Here is a 20,033-nt window from a genome sequence, read left to right as displayed (position 1 = left end):
GTGGTAAAGGGACTCTCACAACTCCATCCTTGTGGGATCTACAATATAAAAAATTATTAAACATACATTTCGAGATTTCACGATGAGTAACTCTACATATGACGTTAGTTTGCGTTTTCAAATACTTAATCAGATATATTGAGAATAAGCAAATTGGAATATGTTTTCTGTTTGACTATCCAAATGGTAGAACATTCGCCTACATTGCACGAATTGCTTTAGTCACTTTGGTCAGTTGAGTTTGAACGATGTAACAATTCTCACAAGTCAAAGGCTTAACATAGTCGTCAAAGCCTCTTACAGTAAACGCTTTCATATTACAAGGCTTACACTAACACTAGTATTCCATGTAACTCATACTTACTTTCTCAGTAAAGAACATAATTTAACTTTCTTAATACATGACTAATCTTTAATTGACGACGTCATGACTAAAATTAGTTATTTTGATTAGCTCCTTAGGAGCTTGTCACCTTTCACAAAGACAATAAGTAATCCTTCAATGCGTTTAAATAAAGAAAATTCATTAGAATTTTCAGATGGTTTTGCGTTTGTCGTTATGCAAAATAACGAGACATGATATGGTAGGCTAAGATTCATGAAACGATAATGAATTTAGAAAGTAGACTTGAATTTTGTCCAAATATTCATCGAATTTTGCAGTAATATACCTTGCTAGGTTAAGCTTAGGTTTAAGGGCATTCTGTTTGCCACGAGGTTTCTCAAATACTAAAAATATCGCAGGGAGTCGTAGAAATTCGAGCAAAAGACAATTACGGGTCTCGTTCATTACAAGTCTACACGACAATCTGTGAAAACTGCACCTCTATGCACTCAACCACATAATGCGTTGGAGACAGATGGCAAATTTAGTGTGTTTGTATTCATTGCATGGTAATGACTAATATCACATTGAAGAAACAAACCAAAAATCAGTAGCATCAATAAAAACCATTTCGATTTTTCCGAGAACATTAAAGATAAATCAAAAAGCAAATAATCATTTATCGTCAGTGTAGTCACTTACATTTGTAGTTTCCAGCCGTGGGTTCTACTTTCATACTTGATTTCAAAAGGGTTTCCCTTTTTTTCAGCAGCTATCAACGTTTTTGATGTGGTACTGATACTCGTGGTTAATGTGTGGCAACACGTGAAGTGAATATTACTTTATATATGGTGTTAAGCATATCATTATATGTATTTGTTCAACATGATTGTTCAGTACTCATTGTTCGTACTTGAACAAATTACCGGATATCTATCAAATCTAATTTTTAAGAACAAAACGTATTGTTGCCAAACAAAAGAGCTATGGTCTCCCAGACTCCTTTCATTTGCATACTTAAAACACAAATGACTATTCTAATGAATTTTTTTTTATTCAAACGCATTGAAGGATTACTTATTGTCTTTGTGAAAGGTGAGAAGCTCCTAGGGAGCCAATTACAATAAAATTTTTAGTCATGACTTCAATGAAAGAAACGTTTAAATTCGTTTGTCACTTCAACGGAAAGTAGATCATCGTAATCATTGAAAACAACAAAAATACGAAACATCTTAAAACTACAAAAATTTGAGGAAATTTTCTAAATTTTTGGTCTTTTCTTTTATTGTAGCTTTTTTTGAACCACCGGTTTTCCCTCCGATTTCGTTTTGTTTTGGAAAAAAAAACAGTGTCCACATTTGGAGCCAAGGAAGTCATTTGTCATAACATTATTTATTGTAGCTATAATGAATCTTCACGTTTCTTTTTCATTTCTTGGTCTTTGGATATATCTCTAGAAACAATGCGTTTATTAAATACAATGGCATACATTTGAATAAAAAAATAGGCGCGCAACGCGTACATGTTGGTAGCTTCCAAATATAAAGCTACTGAGAGAAGCAGATTGAATCAAAATAATTAAAATGATATATTTATTATTTTAAATGGAACTTGTTCAAGATTTGAGAAAAAAAAAACAAAACGGGAAAAGAACATAACATATTGAAGTGAATACATGATTCTTTCACGAACATCTCTCGCTATTTTGGTTTCCATTTCCGCCGCTCTTCCATTACGACCTCCAGCTAAATGTCAATCAATTGATAAGCAGTGGGAGCAGGCAGTGGCAGTGGTGCTTGGGACTCAAGCATGTAAAAATAAAATGCACATGCGCAATGTGTGTACATAACATTTATCATGTCAGTGATGGCAAGTACGTATCAATTATCGAGTAAAAGAACTCTATATTAAAACGAAACGAAAATTAGCAAATAAAAATGTACTAACACGAAAAGGGCAAGAGAAACTTACCAATTCATGCAAAATGGATAGAAAATTTTGATTAGGTCACATTAAGGATATAATGTCCTTCATAAATACTCACATTATTAAAGATATTAAACAATTTGACAAATTATAATTACGTAAATTTATTAATTGTATATTCCTTTCCTTGAAAGCCTATTATTACATAAAATAGAGCAGCTGCGCACAGCTATCCCTAGATCAAAAAGTTAATTTCGAATAATATCTAGGAATACTCTAGTATCACATTTTTTTCACTATCAGACTTTTTTCTTGATTTTACATAATATGAGTAGAAGCTATTTATAATAATTATTTATCAAATGACCATCTCAGCTAAATACATTGCAAGAGGCCAAAGCTTTGTTTACAAGAATGTCATATGCAATGGGAAAAAGTACCTTCGCAAATTCACCAGCCAAAAACATATTCCATAGCCTTGGAAACTAAATTGTTATTTTTTTGTGGAGTGTTTGAGGCAGTTCCTGTAACCTAAAAATGAACAATTATACAGACAGGGATACTGCACTTTGAAGCCAATGAATTGCAGAGGAAAAAAAGTTAATGCACATGAACTACAATAACATTTATATGGTAGGTCAAATTGACAATTTTCGCTAAAGAAATGAGAGAATAAGAACAATCTTATTACATTCTTACAACCTTCCTTAAATGGAAACTAGGATTTTTGTCATAGTGTTTGTGGTGATGAATAAACAACATAAAATGTGATTAGTTTTAGTACTATTTAAATTGTAATCATGTGTGTCATTGCAGATGATGATGATGAAATAGGGCAAACATATTTATCAAACTAATGAAATATTTACCTCAAGATCACTACTAACTGCCTGATATGCAGCAGTCAAAGGACGTATGGGAGTTTTTCTTGAAGGTGATGACACAGGCATGTTAGAGGAATATGATTGAGAGATTGTACTTGGTGTGGGTAAATTTTCTTTCCCCAAATCAAACATGAACTCCTAAAAGTGAAAAGATTATTTTCATTATAATGAGATGACTTTCTTTCACATAGAATCTTTAAAAACCAACCTTATTAATGCACTGCTTAACACCTATCATCATATTACTACCAAATATTTTTCCATTTTTGCTCAAAGCCTACAAAAATGATATATCGGTAATAAAAATAGCAATAGCAATGACGGAGCAATCATAAAATACAGCAAATTGTAATTCAAGAACTTTTTGTAGTTAAAAAACATCATAGCACAATACATTACCTTTTTTGCTTGTAGCTTAGACTGATATTTTATATTCATCCAATTGCCATTTGAAGAAACCTGACAATTAGATAGTAAAAGCTGGTGCCTCGGTTTTAATAAGCAAGATGATTGAAGAATACACGAAGAAGTTCTTGGAATCAATGAGCATAAAGAATTTCAAAGTAAATGGGTAAAGGTGGACCATTGGAAGACAAATGAGAAGGGTTGGAAGGTAAAAAGTAGGGCCATAAAGTAAGGTAGATCCTTGTGGTTGTGAATGGTTGAGAGGGTAAGGTAACATTGAGTAGGGTAGTCTATAGAGTATTCATGGAAAAGTAACAAAAATATAGTAACATGAAATGAAGATTAACAAGTGTAAAGAGAATGAAAATGATTGAGAAGAGAAGTTTTGTGTTAAAGTTGCTTGAAGCATGTTGATGGACTGATAGATTCATTGGATGAGTTATATGAAGAAATTGACATGGTGAAAGGACAACATGACCAATCATAAATCCAGTGGAGCATTAATAATGATTTGGAGAAAAAGAATGCAAAGAATTGCATCATGATGTAGAGTTAAAATGATTGCTGCTATGATGTGGTGAATCCAACCATATAACAATTAGTTGGATGGTGGGTTATGACCTGTTATACCAAACTTTCCTTAATACGTATGTGGTTAAAATACTTCAGTAGAACATACTTCATGTTTAACAATGCTTCCATATTGTGAAAACTGTTGCAAAAGATATGAGCTAGCAGAGGGAGGAAACCTGTAATTAGAGAGAAGTATTTTTTTTTGTTTTTGTACAAATGATCATAATAATTATGACAAAACCCGAATTGGAAGTTGGAGTACAACATTGTAAGCCTTGCAAAAGAAATCTACACACATACATACCCAAAAGCAGTGATACAACACTCATCTAAGACTTTATTTGTACTTATATTGTCTCTAGAACAAAAAAAAAAGGAACAAAATAAAAAATAAATTTTAACTTTCAAATTCTGTATGCATGCATACCCTTGTGAATAGAATGGATCAATTTGAGCAGGAGAAGACAAAACTTTTTTTGATGGACCCATCAAATGTTCTCTAATATCTGTAGCTCCACTATGTTGCATCATTAAATCTTCAATAATTCAAAACACAAGGACTTAAAAGAGTTTCATTAAAATAAAATAATTGAATTTATCAAGTTGATTAAAAAAAATCTTCATTATTAAACATACTGGGTGAATAAGCATTTGATGTTAGCGTTGTCATGTGAACATCATTCTAGTAAAAAGAATTTCATTGATATATGTAAATACATACAGTGAGACACAATATCCAGTCAAATACATAGTATCATGTACAAAAAACGAGATATGTTTTACTTTGGTGGAGGGTAAGAGATTTAAAAGAACTTTGTCCAAAACAATATTTAATTCCATTTTTTTTGGAACAAGAGGATCTCCTAGGTTCATGAAACCCTTCATGAGCATCATATAATAATAACAGGTGGATAAAATTATACATCCTTTAGTAAGTGTTTGAATTTTTAATCCGTCTAAAACATGTTGCTTGACATGATCTTTTAATTCACATATACAAATATAATGGGAAATCTGTTGGTTCATGAATTTTCAAAGAAAAATATCTTACCAATGCATCAAATTTTGTTAAATATAACTGTATCCATGAATGAACTGCTGTAATTATTTTAGTTTTACTAGTTCATACAACATAGTGCACTCTGCTTACATTTTGCCCATCTCTCATATATGAAGTCTTATTTCGTGTTGGACTAGTAGTTTCTGTAAACAAATCAGCCACAGGAGGAGCTTTTCCTCGTAACATACTCTTAGGAGTATGATTTTCCTTTCTAAAAGTCAACAATTTTTGATAAAATTAAATATTACATATAAATACACAAAAAACAGCAAATTTTACAAAGAAATGAATATCTATGTCATAGTAAAAAATATAAGATTCATACAAGTTATGAGCAAGTTGAGTTGCATCTCTTCTCTCCCTACTTGCATTTGTTCTTGCCATAACACTATAGTTATGGCCACCAGACCTTGATGGTGACCATGACTTCATTTTTCCAGGACTCTTGCTACGAGTAATTTGACCATACGATGTATCCTGTAGTTAAGCAGATAAATACTCTGAAGATATGGAGGAATATTGACATGGAAGTAATCTGTTCAAGTTCAACCTCTTACCATGTACGATGGTGACTGTCCTCCTAATAGATATCCAGGTAAAAAAGTGCTCATATTTGAACCATGGCCGGGAGAACCGTATCGCATTGCGCCACTTTGACTTAGAATTCCAGTACTTCTTGTTGGAGTGTGTTGCGCATTAAGATTAAAACCCGTTGAAGGTACCCGAGAAAAACCTAAATACACCAGTATTAGTATGCACGTATGTTATGCATTAATATTGGAAAAACTGGAAATTCCAATACTTACTTGAATCCATGATATTTGAAAAGAAAATAAACTTATTTCATATGCATCTTTGTAAATTCAAATGTTAATCATTCCCATTTTTTAGTGTCGTTCACTTCGCGCTTTGATGTAACATAACTAATAAAATTCATCACCGAAAAGTAGATACTCATATTTTGAATATTTGGTCTGCTTTATTGTAAGTCCGCAGGAAAAAACATCGTCTGCTCATCCGTAAGAATTTCAAAATGGTGACCACGTCCATGGCCATGTAAATGACGATGAACATTATCTAGTTTACGAAAAAAGAGAATGCTAGTTGGAAACCGTATTCGGCAAAATCTTTTGACTCATACTAGGTTTTGGTATCTCATTGACGCCAAAGACCAAATAAACGGCCGGCTTGCTGCTTATGCTGCCACAATTTTGCAAGGCAAAACTAAACCCATATGGCACCCAAAAGTTGACGTGGGGGATTTTTTGGTAATTATAAATACGAAAAAAGTAGCTTTTACCGGTAAAAAATGGGATAGAAAAGTATACAGACATCACACAGGTAGGATTTTTTATCTTTGCAAGCTTAGCAATAGAGGAAACTTTAAAAGCGTGATTAAATTTTTCTTTATGCAGGTTACCCAGGTGGATTTAAGGAGAAAATGCCATCTCCCTTCACCAGAAGGATTCAACAAGAGTGTTGTGGCGTGCTATTAATGGGATGTTACCAAAAAACAAAAACAGAAAGTTGTACATGTCACGTTTATTTTTATTTGAGGATGAAGATCATCCTTATGCAGAAAACATTTATTCACAACTGAAGTCACCAGCCTCATTGCCTAGAAGGTTGGATGAATACACAAAAGAAGAGTTAGACAACTATCCTAAACTTTTGTTGGATAATTAATATTTTAGACACAGATAGATCTCTTATTTCTGACTGGCCAACTTCTTTGAGGCACTGTTATAAGATTGTTTGGAAAAACATATAACTTGTTGTGATCAATTGGTTAATGCCTGTGTACAAATATTTTCTCTTTTTTTCCTTTTGTTCTTATCCAGTTTGCTACTGATTGGTTGGCATATTACATTTTTAGCCAATATGCAAAAGCCAAACACACTATTGACCAATGATAGTGCTTATGTACAGCATTATCATTGGTTGATAAGGTCAGTGTAAATAGATTTAATAATCAATAAGTGATTTGATTTGATATTTATTTCAAAATCATTTTGTACAAAATCTAACGATAACGTCGTAATGACAATGAATTGTGCTTCTTCCAATTTGCACGACGAGAACCACCTTGAACCTTGTTGAACAAATGGCCTTTTCTCATGCCACGATTCTTTCGTCCAACAGCAGTCAACCCTCTTAGCTCTCTGTGCTTGTGGACAGCCTTACAAATCCAATTAATTCTTGGATCACGACGAACTGCGTTGTGGGCAGGGTCTACCATTATCACTTCAAAAAATTTAAAGGTGGAATCTTGGGCAACCCAATAAGAGTTTAAGACACGAAGTCCACCACAATAGCGACCAGCTCTTTCCTATATTCATATAAAAAATACATTAATCCTTATAATTTAGATTTAATTATGGTGAGAGATTGAATGAACTTGTTTTCAAAGAAAAAACGTATGAATGCCATAATTACTTCAGCAACTGATCGAAGACTTCTTTGGAACTTCAATTTATTCACACCTTGCCGAACAGGTTTACCATGTGTGTTTCCTTTAGGCACTTTCCTCTTGCGGCCTCCACGACGTACACGGATTCTGTAAATGACAAAGCCTTGTTTTGCTTTGTATCCAAGTCTTCTTGCCTTGTCTGGTCGTGTTGGTCTAGATGCTCGGTGGATGCTGTTTAGTTGACGATATTGCCAACATCGTACACGCAGGAGAAATCGTAAAAGATCTGATTGTTTCTTTTTGTATAATTCCTCTAGGTACTTATAAGCCCCCATTATATGGCCTGCAAAACAGATAGTACTAACTGTTAAACTAGTGGAACAATTTCATTAAATATATATGCAGTTTGTTTTAAAAAATGTCACATTAATGTCTCTAAAATTAATAGTAATAATAAAATTTTATCTAATAAGCACTATGAAAATTGAAAAACGAGTGGATGGGAAAAGATTGTGGAAAATTTGAGAGGATTCAACGTGCTTACCTGTTCAGATATTTGTTGTTCAAAGTGAGATTCAAAGAGAACTTTGAGGATGAGCCAGCGATTTATTTATTATAATTCAGCGGAAACACTACCAAAATGTTTTTATTTTTTATCAATGATTTTGATTGTGAGAGAGGAATCACTTTTTATATGTTCAAATTTAATTTAACATATTTTAAATTTTTTGAAAAAAAACTAAACAACTTCAAATACTGCGGCATAAAAAAGGTTTCTTTTTATGAAAAAGAAATTCGAGAGTACATTTCATTCAAAGTGATTGAAGCTCGACCCAGTCCTTTCATTGTATTGTTATAATCGCAGCCTCGCAGTATAGACTGTAAAATGCATTGTCATCTATCTGCCCCTCAGTGTAAACATATATTTTCTTCTCTAAATCTTTCGCGTTTGACTCTTAGTGTTTTATTATTCAATTAACATGAGTGATTCAGATAAAGCAGATGATGTCAATCAAGAAGACTGGCATGAAAAAGTACAAGAACTACGGATTCCACGAAATGAAATGAACGCGCTTATAATGGATTATTTGGTGACGGAGGGTTTTAAACAGGCTGCCGAAAAGTTTAAACTCGAGGCAAAACTACAGTCTGACATTCCTGTAACAGGCATGGATGAACGTATACAAATACGAGAAGCCGTACAAAGTGGTGATGTTTTCAAAGCGATGCAATTAACGAATCATTTTAACCCAGAAATTTTAGATAGCAGACCACAATTATATTTTCATCTTCAGCAGCAAAGACTTATAGAACTCATTAGAGACAAAGATATTGATACTGCAGTTGAATTTGCACAGACTGAAATGTCTCAACATGGTAAAGATAGACCAGAATTTCTGGAAGAGCTTGAACGAACAATGGCTCTTTTGGCATTTGAGAATGCTGAAGATAGTCCATTTGGTGATCTTCTACATCCCTCTCAACGACATAGAGTGGCAAGTGAACTTAATGCAGCACTTTTAGAGGAAGAAAATCTTCCAACGAAACCTAGGTTATCTAAGATAATCAAACTACTTGAATGGTCTCAGAAAGAACTTGATAAAAATAAAGTGAAATATCCTAGGATGACATGTTTAGCAACAGCTGAAATTGAATTGACGAAGTGATTTTTTCTTTAAGTTTGTGATCCAAATACTTACTTATATTGACTCATGACTGCAAAAATTGTTCAATAAAATATATTAAATAAAATAGTCTCCATATTTTTACTCTTTTAGGGATCTGTTATGAGATAGGAATAAAGAAAAAGTACAATCGAAAACCTTAACTCAGCATCCTTTCTCATGTCCATGAAACTTCTCCTCTTTTCAATACACATTTAAAATCTCACAGATTCCACAAAATTGCCACTCTAGTCATAAGACCACATAAATTTTTTCAAATACCTTTATGCAATTTAATTATCCAGTATGTGTCTACTCACACACCAAGCTGCTTGTCATGTGATTGATGATGAAATACAAATGTAACACCATCTTCCCATGCTTTTTTAAGAGCAAGATCCTCCACACCTTTTTTATCATTACAATGATTCCATTCGGAGAGATCTGAATTACAACTAGAGCCCTCAGGTGGGGGACGCACCTGTATCTTGTTTACACACCTGTGGAATAAAAATGCCTTGAACATTTTGTAACGCAGGTAACATTAAATGATAAGAAATCGACATAGGTTCAAATTGGAGAAATTTGCATTGCTTACACTGCCCACAAATGAACGTAAATCTACATTTAATTGTTACTCACGTGGCTTTTGGTGACTCACTATCATTCAGGCATACTATCAAATACATGCATTGTGTCAAACAACCTACCTGCGACATTTAAACTTGTCATGTGTATCACTAGACGTATTCTCGTTCAGTTTAAACAAATCTCTAAGATCCTCCATTGAAAAATGTCTTGCAACGTCTTCCTCTTCATCCACAACGCAGCTGCTAAGAGCTTTCTTGTGCGTTTGTCTTTGAAATATTTTTTCCTCTATGGTGCCAGTTGAAAGTAACCTGTAAATTCCACATAAAACTTTGTTAGTAACCCGTTAACATGTGATGAATCTATTGTATTTTTACCGAATATTATAATCAGCTAAAGTATAAAGATAATGTGTGTCAGTATAGACAGTGATGAATGAAAAACAGAGAACGAGAACAGTCTTTACACTACCTATAAATAAAAACCTTCTTCTTCTGTCCATCTCTCCATACTCTAGCCATCGCTTGTTCGTCATTTGCTGGATTCCAATCAGGATCAAACATCACCAAACGATTTGCCCCAATTAAATTTAAGCCACAGCCACCGGCTTTGCTGCTTAACATAAAAATAAAGTCTCCTCCAAGTGGATCATTGAAGCGATCCACAATCTTCTGCCGTTTCCTTATGGTCATTGATCCATCAAGACGAACAAACTGGTAACGTCTCAATCGACAGAGTTTTTCAAAAAGATCTAATGTTTGTGTATAGTTGGAGACCAAAACTACTTTGTCATTTGATGTTGATTTTGTTATCGCCAGAACATAATCTAATACTTTCATTTTACCGGATAAATCTGGTTGAAAACTCTTTGGTGTTTTACCCCCTAAGGAAAAAAAACACTGTAATTAAAGTGAGTTTCCTTGCGTATTGACTATCAGAAAGACCCTATTGGGTTCAATTGAATAAACCAGATGGCAATTATACTTGTAGATATATAGATAACCGAACACTTTTTGCATCTCACCAGGAAATATATGGTTCATCTCAAAGATTCGTCCAAACTTGTCTTCTTCACCACCAGTCAAAAGAAGCTCAGGATGATTGCACAACTTTTTCAATTGAGTAATAAATGCCAAAGACGAAAAGGAAATATTGCCAGATTTTCCAACTTCTATCTTTGCAGCTTTACTGGACACTAAGCGTTGATAAATCTGTTTTTGTACCGATGTAAGACCACAGCATACCACTTGTTCAATCTATGAATTTTTAGAAATCGGGTTACAATAAAAGTCAAATTTCAGCATGCTAAAATAAATATTTGATTGTAGGAATAAAAATATTCCTACAGTGTCACTTTTTATCTTTTAGTTTTTTATTTAAGTCTTAAGAGGATGTAAAGACTTTTCTTCTCTCATTGTCCATTGTTCAACGTACACTGAAGCATGTTATATAATCAAAACTGTTTTCGTTCGCACATCACAACAACCTATATCGATATTCTTTTCACAAACTAACCTTAACTGGAAGATACTTGGACAGTATTGCTTGAGTTCGTCTGATGATACATTTGTTGACCAATAAGACGAGTTCATTAAGTTTCTCACCACCTTTCTGACGTTCAACATCACTGGCATCTGCATCTCTACCACGTATAATAACATTCTCAAATTTTCTTTTAAATTCGGGAGCCGTTCCTAACATGCCACCGTTCACAAAATGAACGAGACTAAAATACTCAAGAAGATCGTTCTGAATGGGTGTTCCTGAATGTAGAAGAACAAATGAAAACATCATTAATGCATTCTACTATACGAAAGGAACTAATATTAACTAACTGCACAATGTTATTGCATTAACATGAAATTAAAGGTTGAATTGAATAGAGTAGTCCAATGAAAAAATCTTTCCTTGATTTAAAATCATAAAACCAACCAAGAATTCCGTTTTATAATACCAGTTATCACTCTCATCATTGTCATCTTACCTGACAATAGAACTCTACGTTGTGTTTTTAATTTATCAAGTGCTTGATACGTTTGACTTTCGAGATTCTTTAATCGATGACCTTCATCGCAGATGACAAGTCCAACACCACTACTCGTTAACTTCTCATAATGAGCTCGGAATGTTTCATATGATATAATGAGAATGGAATTATACACCCTTTTACTGGACTGCGACATAAAACTTGTAAGGTTAGAATCAATTTGATCTTTTGAGCCAGAGTCAATAGCCAACGGATTTAGCTTTCCTGTTAATCAAATTTTTTATGAGGTTTCAAAAATTTTTTGCCTAAAAAACCATTGCTCCCTTTGGGAGAAAATGTTTCATTGAAAGATTAATACTCGTACAAGGATTGTCTATTTACATGTGTTCCTTTATAACAACATATTGATACACTTCAAGAAGGGTCAGATAAAGTAACTACTATATTCCATGATGATTTTAATAAAACATCTTCTGCTTCCTTTCTAAATGACACAAGTTAGGAAACAGACTGCTGTTGTGTAAGTTATGTATGTCATCATTATTTTTTGAATGCAAACCCTTACTTTACCTGGCAACCACTTGTTGATTTCATTATACCAATTTTTCACTAGACTTGATGGGGCAACAATAATGGCTTTATCAATTAATTGTTTTCCTGAAGGACTTTGTTTTAGAACAGTCCACAACAAAGTTATGCACTGTAATGTTTTACCAAGACCCATTTCATCAGCCATAATGCAACCATAACTGTCAGGTATTTTCACACCAGTTACACAGTCATAAAGAAATTTAACACCCTCTCGTTGATGTGGACGAAGAACCCTAGACAAGATTGGGTCAACTACAACATGAACTTCATAATCCTGGTTTGATTTCAGTTTTTCATGTTCACTCTGAGGTGAGGGAGCAAACAAAATAAGAGCATCTGGATCATCAGGATCATGTAAGGATCGTCTAGGACCTTGCCTTCTGATACCCAATGTACGGCCATTTGAAAAACCTAAGATGGAAAAACGATGCATAAAATATTTTCTTAAAAAACGTTTTACTTCATTGACTCCGTACAAGCAAAACGAGAAATGTAATTTTAATGAGAAAACACGTAATTTATTCTCAATTTATCATTAAAACAAAATACCTTGATAATTCGGAATGGGTATCTTGAAAGGCTTGCTCAATATATTTTTGATTCGAGATTCGTGCTCCGTGAGCTTGCCATTACAATTGAAACAGAGTTGAGTAAATGGTTGCCTAATAAATCGTTGTGAATATTGTGTGGAAAAGTTCGGTTTTTCATCAGTCTTTATATGCATCTTCTTGCGAAGCGGCTTCTCTTCTCCATCACTATCGCTGTCAAATTCGATCAAAGGAGACTCTTTTCGTTTTAAAACCTGGCTTGGTGCATACGACCGTCTCATTATTTTAAAACTGTTGAGCAATTCAAACTTCCCGCTACAGTTTTCACCGCCATCTTGAAATTTACCTACACGCAGGCGAGGCAGGTTCAATGGTTTAATGATGGTCATCTCTGGCTTATTATGGGGGTCACTAATGGTCACAATAACCATGGTCATTTTTATAAATGTAAGCATATATAATATATATATTGAAGAGAAGAGATTATATATACAATCATTCTTATATTCTAGGATAAATCAAGGGTTACAGGAACATCAATTTAGAAATAAAACACAATTCATCAAATGATTAATTTTATCGTAAATTTAAATACAGGATTCCTAAATACAACTCCAAAACTTCAAAGAACTAGCAACCCTAAAAATATGAATGTGGTCAGCATCAACATATGTTTTTAATTCTGAATACAACAAGAAAAAGCGAGGGAAAGGTTCCAATACAATTTTGCATGAATGGTTAAACAAATAGAACGTAAGATGTCCAATGATTGCTTATAGAAAAATAGTGTGGTATGACTAAAACATCTAAGGTTGATTACAGAATCGCAACGTTGTTTGTTTGTTTGTTTGTTCTTGTGACTTTCCTTACTATATTAGTTCTTCGAGTAAACTGCTGACATTAAACAGGCAAAAACTGTAAGAACCATTTTTTGGTTGACTTCAACCAAATCTTCAGGCAAAGCGTAGACGCGAGCGCCAATTTTACGAGCCATGCTCAACGCATATTTGGCGTTGTCAACTTTCTCCTACAAAATAAATTCATTGTTCATAGACAAAGGATAAGATACTAGCTACATATCAAACCGAATAGCTGTCAGTTAGCTTCCTCTCTAATATGTAATATCCTACTACTCAACAAGATGTATACAAGTCTCACCTCTTCGGTATTACCAGCATTCACAACATCGTAGTTTATAGATCCAGGTTTGATTGCGTCTACGAGATCAATGACTGGTAAACTTGTTGAGATGCTGGGATCCTTGAAACTCTTTATGATTGATGTCTTCCCAGCCGACTCCAACTAAAAGATACAAGAAACTTCAAGTACATCAAGTACATTACAAATGAAACGATGTATTTGGGTACGTTGATAAATAAAAAGAAACTGTGTGGTTATCTCTCAAGCAATTTTTTTCAAAAAGTTTGATTAAGTGGAAATACACCAACTAACTCATTGTTATAAACCCAACCTTATCATTCACCCACGCAATGATTTCCTTATCTTCCAATGGTTTATCTGATTTGGCCAAGTTTTGAAGAATTTTTAAAGTGTATGCTCGCATCATTTGCCAGACAAGAGCTAAAATGTAAATCAATAAGTCTTTTACTCATTATCTACTTGGACATACGTTAAAGTAAGGCACAATGATTGAGTCGTACCCAAAACTAGAGTTTTTGTTTTGTTGTGAATATCTTCACCACCAATTCCGATTAAAGAAAATTTCAATTCATGACCAAGTTCGACAGCGTAGTTACAATTCTCGATCTTTTTCATTTTCCCACCCATTTGCTTAAAAGGAGGTTTGTTCACCTTGTCCCAATTCACAACACCAGGCTTAATCTTGTCAAACAGCTATAAAAAACAAACGTAGAAGAATGAAGTCGTTTTGTATGGACTAGAAAATAAATACCCGTGAGCTGCAGCCAATTACAAGCGATAATTACTTCGTAATTCTTCAGTTTCTCACAGTTCAATTTAATTTAAGCTGGTACATATATTGAAAAACGAAAAGAAAAGTAGGCTGGGTGCTCTAATGTAAATGTCTGAGGCTAACATTTGCCCGGAAGAAATCTTTAATTCTTGTTCGGCATTAAGCAGTAAAAAGGAACTCTATTTTCAGTTCGTTCTCTGTTTCGGTAACACTCTTGTTTATCCAAGATAATCAACTAAACTTCCACAAGAGAGAGATAAATGAAATATTGAACTCTCAATTGAATATTTTACCTGGAAAAGAACGAGTCCATCGTGAAGATTGTTGTACAGATGATTAACGAACGGATTGGCTCCAAGACTGTTCATCCAGTTACGGAACGCTATGAGATAATTTAAGGATAATTACATACCACTTTTGGGAATTAATTTCAACACCAAATTATAAAGTTCACTTTACTATAATACGGTACTTCATGCACTTACTTAACTCTTCTCTTGTTTCCTCGTATTCTTCAAAATCTTCTTCTATGTCATCAAGTGGCGGTAAACATGGATAGGTATTGAAGAGATTCGCAACAAATGCCATGTTTAGCTTTGAATGTCCTTTTACTATATCCTATATACACGCAAATTTATGTTTCTCTTAAATTAGAAAAAACTTTCCATGAAAACTTTGCAGTAAAAATGATAACTTACCGATGGCTGGACGAACTTTCGACATTTCATTTTATCAGCATTGACTAAAACCAACTCAGCTCGTTTCAAGTCGTCTTTTTCCTGTTGAAAAAAACCCGACACAATTGAAGATAACGCAATTGACGCAATAATTGCAATGACACGAAAATTGATTAAGCTATTATGCACATGTTTTCCTTGAAAACCTAAACTTTAGTCAAACGTGACTAAACTTTTGAATGATTAAAAAAATGTGTATAAGATTGTGGTTCGTATCTTGATGGCCCCAGGTTCCCAGGACAGTGAAAGAAATTATATTGGGAGGGGGAGGTGGGACCAACTAAAGTATAAATTGTTACTCTCAAGTCACTACCATTGAAAAGTTACATTGAACAATATAGAACAATGGTGAAGCCTAAATATTAACCCAGCATAACTAAAAAACCTTTCTTGCTCAGCACTTGGAAGTAATGCATCTATAAAAATGTTTCATAACACAAGATGTTCGAGCCATTTCTTAAACTACGTATTTGCGATGAGAAAAGTAACGGAAAAAGTAACTGAAGCAATCCATACTAAATTAATAAGTTACAATTTTATAACTAAAAACAATATTATAATTTTATAAACAATTTTACAAACACAAGGTTATAATGAAAAAATACAGAACACATTATCTTGACTGCTTTTGATTTTAACAGAATCAAAGAAGAAATTCATACCCTCAGTGGAGATTCATCAATACCAAGCTGAGGTGGGGCGATTTGCGAAAGAAGTATTGTATATGCTTCAGAATCCTAGAAATGCAACAAATTGATGGAATTCTGGTGGATTTTTTCATAAAATGCTTCTTTATGAAATGTGAGTATTTCATTAAAAAGATGAGCAAATTTTTATAACTTTTCATTGCAGATCATTGTAGATCTCATCAAAAATCAATCCAAGGTAGTTGGATGAGGAAATAGAATATTTTATATTCATTAAGACTTAAATAAAAATGTACTCTACCATGATGTCTTTTCCAAAATTCTTAATCCTTTTATTTGATCCTGACTTCTCCAAATGATAATTTACCCATCTCAACAGTATTTCCTCAGGAGACAATTTCATTAAATCATCCATAGTTTCCCCTTCATGAAGAAGACGTGCAAGGCCTGGTACATTGGCAAGATTGATTTTTGCTAGTAGACCAATCTATACAAACAAAATGTAAGAAATGTGACAAAATTGCAATTACCTTTGAATAGCATATTCCACAAATGTTTCCTGAACAATGAACAATAATTTTAAAGATATACATTGAATAGAAAACATGTGATTTTGTTCAAGAAATAACAGAAACATTTGTAAATATATATACCCTGATGATTTGCCAAATAAGGCCTAACACCAGATGAGGGGTTCCATTCATCAAGTCCTGTGGTCCAATATTCACAATATAACAACCAATGGCACTGGCTGAGTTCAAAGCTAAAATCTGATTCTCTTGTTTTAAATAAATGTTCAATTTGTCATTTGGTTTGATATTAATAGCACGCTCATCAACAGTGTCAGGAGCCGAGAGATTGATCAATTTACTATGAGAAGAAAAAAACAGTGAAATGATAACATGTACTTTAGTCTTCAATTAGAAAACAAATGAAAATAATACATGTAGCTTAAAAACAATTTACCAAAGTATGATGCCATTCTGTATTTTCTGAAACAGATCACTTTCAGATGTTGGATCAACAGGCAACAAACCCAATCTACTCAGATCTTTATCATCTTCCAATGTGCTGTTAATCCAGTCACAAAATGCCATTCTTTCAGAATCGGTCAAAGAATGTGTGGTTCCATCAGCAGATGACTGAGAAACCCCTCCTTGAATCTTGACACTATTCTTAAACTTTCTAACCATACTTTTAAAGCCAGATGCCTGAAGTTGGGTTGATTCCTTCGAGTATATCTAACGAGAAAGTGTTGCGTAAGTATTTCAAAATCATTCGAGAAAGTATTTATTGCTTTTGTCATATTTTTGCTTTGATGGAACATTAAACTTTATACAATAATTCTTATTTTAAAATAATCAAAACTTTTCAAAATGAATGACACTTTAGACATCAAAGAGTATTGCTTCTTTCCGGAAATAAACATACGCAGCTGATGTGTGCCCGCACATTTGATGTGTTTACTTCTAATGCAATAACACCAATTTGTTATTTGCAAAATTCAAGATAAATGCTAGTAAGCCTACAGTGAAATGAGTCTTCAACTTATAAACATAGCCTATGGTTGCAATATATAAATAAGTTATCAGGCAAAAACTCGTACACGACCAGTCTTTTGCAGGTTAACGTTTTTTTGTTTGTTCAGTCTAAAAAACCAGCCAGGCGAATCTTGAATGTTAAACATGTTATTGTAATTTCGTTACACTTTGAACTGGCAATGACAAGGAATCTTTCAAGCCAAAACATGAAAACAAATACCAAAAACAGGCTAGATAAACGTTGTGAGTGTACAAGAACTCGCACCAACAACTATCATGAAATTATTCAAAAATTTTGCTGGAATGAACAGTGTCAAAACTGATTCAAGCGAATGTGAAATTCTTGTACATAAAGAGCATACAATTTGTCAAAGTATTTACATGTCTTGACAGTCATTTGATACGCCATTGCTTGTTTAATTATGTACTGCTGCAGCGTCGCAATGGGCAATCGGTTTCGTTTGTTGTTCTTTTAAATATCGGTTCAAGTATAGCCTACTGGATAGCATAAAATGAATGCATAAATTGAAGTGCATAAAATTCGCTTGAAATATAATCAAGGTTCATGAGACAATTGCTTAAATTGTCCAGCAAAGTGCGAAGATCATATCTTCATTTAATTAGAATAAATCATGATGCACAAGAAAAGCCGCAATGCCTCTCAAGCAGGGTAAACAAAAAAATGACCAACTATTTTATTGCGAAATATTCAAAAACATAACGAAATAAAAAGTCAATCAAAGCACACCTCAACAAACTCGTCAAATTCAACGGTTCCATTGCGATTTTTATCGACTTCTTCTATGTATTGACGAAGTTTAAATCCTGGAATGTCTTCGCCACACGCTTTCATACAGGCATGAAGCTCCGACGTCGTAATATGACCACTTTCATCGATATCAAACTAAAATATAAGGAATTAATAATACATGGCACTATTTTGTCATATTTGCAACATATTTTACTTAATTAAAAATATTTATTAGGACAATTTCTATAGAGTTTATGATGACATTTTTCGATTAAAAACATTTTCTTCATTCCACTTAAGAAAACTCTACTTTCTCAGTCTTCAACTCATTAATTACAACAAGGATTTATAAAAATATCGCTTGCCAAAGGGTAGCGTGTTATAAACTCAGGAAAGACAACAGCACTCAAAATAACATGATATGAGTCATGAGTAAGAACAGTCAATTATGGCGAGGTGATATTTGATACCCAAGTAGGACAAGCCGTCAAATTATTTCGACAAATGCATGAACAAAATTCCTGTTAACAATAGTACTAAAGTATATACAAAATGGCCACTTCAAATGACCATTGTCATTAAAATTCCTCATCAGTGTTCCATATATGTTTGTAAATGAGAAAAATACTTAGTACAATTACTCTTCATAAGTTATTTTTGAAATTTTACCAATTTTACAACTATACAATTATGATTCAACTACTTCCTGGACAACTAACAACTTTTAGCACTTACTTCGTTAAATTTTTCGCGCAGATCCTTTAACATGTCTGCCGATAACTTTGAAATGGCTTCGTTATTAGTCATTGCTCCAGCAAAACTTTAAAGAGCTCAAATAGAAATGTTGATACACACGAGTACGTTGGTAGCTAGTCGATTAATATAGTACAAAGCCAGGATAAAACATGTACGGCGACCTGCTGTTGAGAATACTTTCGTATTCAATACGTCGTCGATTAATCTTCAGTAAGCATGCCATATATGGAAAAACGTCAATATTTACATAAAACTTTGAACGAAACGGAAGACAAGCCCAGAAAATGCACTTGAAAACAGCATTTCCTCCGAAAAACATATGCACACGTGCTCTTACAGAATAATATTTTTCACTGTGTCTCTTTCCTAATTCCACGAAAATCATGTAAAAATTCGTGGCTATGCCTAAAGGTGACTGCAATATTTATTTTACGCGTTCTCAAAAAAATGGAGAACTTAGAATGAAAAAGAATGAGGCAATAAACATTACTTCGAAAAAATTTCTAATTTCAAATGTTTATTTGAAAGAGACCAGGTTTTCGAAAAATGCACAAACATATTACAAAACACTAATTCCTTGTATGTAAATGTCTTAAAATAGGATCACAAAATCAATAAGGCAATCCTTGTGGCGATAGATCTGAAAAAACGTAATCTCTTAACTTGGTGTCAATATTAATGATAAAACGGTAGAACGCGCATTTTCA

General features: G+C 33.5%; 6 protein-coding genes across 7 annotated transcripts; 2 read left to right on the top strand and 4 right to left on the bottom strand.

The window, feature by feature from the left end:
- Nucleotides 1-1,360: 1,360 nt before the first annotated feature.
- On the bottom strand, nucleotides 1,361-6,125 carry LOC124452407 (nucleoporin NUP35-like). 2 transcript variants are annotated; one of them, XM_047002935.1, is made up of 13 exons: nucleotides 5,980-6,125; nucleotides 5,731-5,906; nucleotides 5,499-5,650; nucleotides 5,264-5,384; nucleotides 4,750-4,795; nucleotides 4,541-4,649; nucleotides 4,418-4,471; nucleotides 4,220-4,289; nucleotides 3,535-3,594; nucleotides 3,344-3,412; nucleotides 3,121-3,273; nucleotides 2,692-2,782; nucleotides 1,361-1,778 (listed from the first exon to the last, which is right to left on the bottom strand). In XM_047002935.1, the coding sequence occupies exons 1-12, from the start codon at nucleotides 5,987-5,989 to the stop codon at nucleotides 2,702-2,704; spliced, it is 1,101 nt and encodes a 366-aa protein (XP_046858891.1). In that variant the 5' UTR covers nucleotides 5,990-6,125; the 3' UTR covers nucleotides 1,361-1,778; nucleotides 2,692-2,701. The 2 variants fall into 2 exon arrangements, with proteins under 2 accessions (XP_046858891.1, XP_046858890.1); XM_047002934.1 differs by lacking the exon at nucleotides 1,361-1,778 and having other exon boundaries at nucleotides 2,400-2,782; nucleotides 5,980-6,124.
- A 55-nt stretch (nucleotides 6,126-6,180) lies between these two features.
- On the top strand, nucleotides 6,181-6,966 carry LOC124452410 (39S ribosomal protein L13, mitochondrial-like). Its single transcript, XM_047002939.1, is given in 3 exon segments — nucleotides 6,181-6,514; nucleotides 6,589-6,609; nucleotides 6,612-6,966. Coding segments are annotated over 3 exon segments (513 nt in total). The 5' UTR covers nucleotides 6,181-6,270; the 3' UTR covers nucleotides 6,860-6,966.
- Nucleotides 6,967-7,153: 187 nt separating this feature from the next.
- Nucleotides 7,154-8,211, bottom strand: LOC124452409 (60S ribosomal protein L15-like). The gene is made up of 3 exons (XM_047002938.1): nucleotides 8,128-8,211; nucleotides 7,610-7,926; nucleotides 7,154-7,502 (listed from the first exon to the last, which is right to left on the bottom strand). The coding sequence occupies exons 2-3, from the start codon at nucleotides 7,916-7,918 to the stop codon at nucleotides 7,197-7,199; spliced, it is 615 nt and encodes a 204-aa protein (XP_046858894.1). The 5' UTR covers nucleotides 7,919-7,926; nucleotides 8,128-8,211; the 3' UTR covers nucleotides 7,154-7,196.
- A 255-nt stretch (nucleotides 8,212-8,466) lies between these two features.
- LOC124452408 (glucose-induced degradation protein 8 homolog) lies at nucleotides 8,467-9,335 on the top strand. Its single transcript, XM_047002936.1, has one exon. It carries the CDS (start codon nucleotides 8,564-8,566, stop codon nucleotides 9,248-9,250), a length of 687 nt encoding a protein of 228 aa, XP_046858892.1. The 5' UTR covers nucleotides 8,467-8,563; the 3' UTR covers nucleotides 9,251-9,335.
- Nucleotides 9,309-13,425, bottom strand: LOC124452404 (DNA repair and recombination protein RAD54-like). The gene is made up of 8 exons (XM_047002932.1): nucleotides 12,963-13,425; nucleotides 12,393-12,824; nucleotides 11,820-12,086; nucleotides 11,351-11,598; nucleotides 10,860-11,091; nucleotides 10,307-10,718; nucleotides 9,958-10,146; nucleotides 9,309-9,747 (listed from the first exon to the last, which is right to left on the bottom strand). Exons 1-8 carry the CDS (start codon nucleotides 13,414-13,416, stop codon nucleotides 9,564-9,566), a joined length of 2,418 nt encoding a protein of 805 aa, XP_046858888.1. The 5' UTR covers nucleotides 13,417-13,425; the 3' UTR covers nucleotides 9,309-9,563.
- A 94-nt stretch (nucleotides 13,426-13,519) lies between these two features.
- On the bottom strand, nucleotides 13,520-19,511 carry LOC124452406 (plastin-3-like). The gene is made up of 13 exons (XM_047002933.1): nucleotides 19,306-19,511; nucleotides 18,568-18,723; nucleotides 17,245-17,519; nucleotides 16,932-17,148; nucleotides 16,580-16,765; nucleotides 16,294-16,368; nucleotides 15,593-15,673; nucleotides 15,380-15,512; nucleotides 15,188-15,276; nucleotides 14,623-14,815; nucleotides 14,433-14,542; nucleotides 14,120-14,263; nucleotides 13,520-13,988 (listed from the first exon to the last, which is right to left on the bottom strand). The coding sequence occupies exons 1-13, from the start codon at nucleotides 19,375-19,377 to the stop codon at nucleotides 13,836-13,838; spliced, it is 1,884 nt and encodes a 627-aa protein (XP_046858889.1). The 5' UTR covers nucleotides 19,378-19,511; the 3' UTR covers nucleotides 13,520-13,835.
- Nucleotides 19,512-20,033: the final 522 nt, after the last annotated feature.

This window comes from Xenia sp. Carnegie-2017, unplaced genomic scaffold (assembly GCF_021976095.1).
Source record: "Xenia sp. Carnegie-2017 unplaced genomic scaffold, XeniaSp_v1 HiC_scaffold_25, whole genome shotgun sequence".
NCBI classification, from domain to species: domain Eukaryota; kingdom Metazoa; phylum Cnidaria; class Anthozoa; order Malacalcyonacea; family Xeniidae; genus Xenia; species Xenia sp. Carnegie-2017.
The sequence above is the reverse complement of the archived record's forward strand: the minus strand, read 5'-3'. Positions and strand labels throughout refer to the sequence as shown.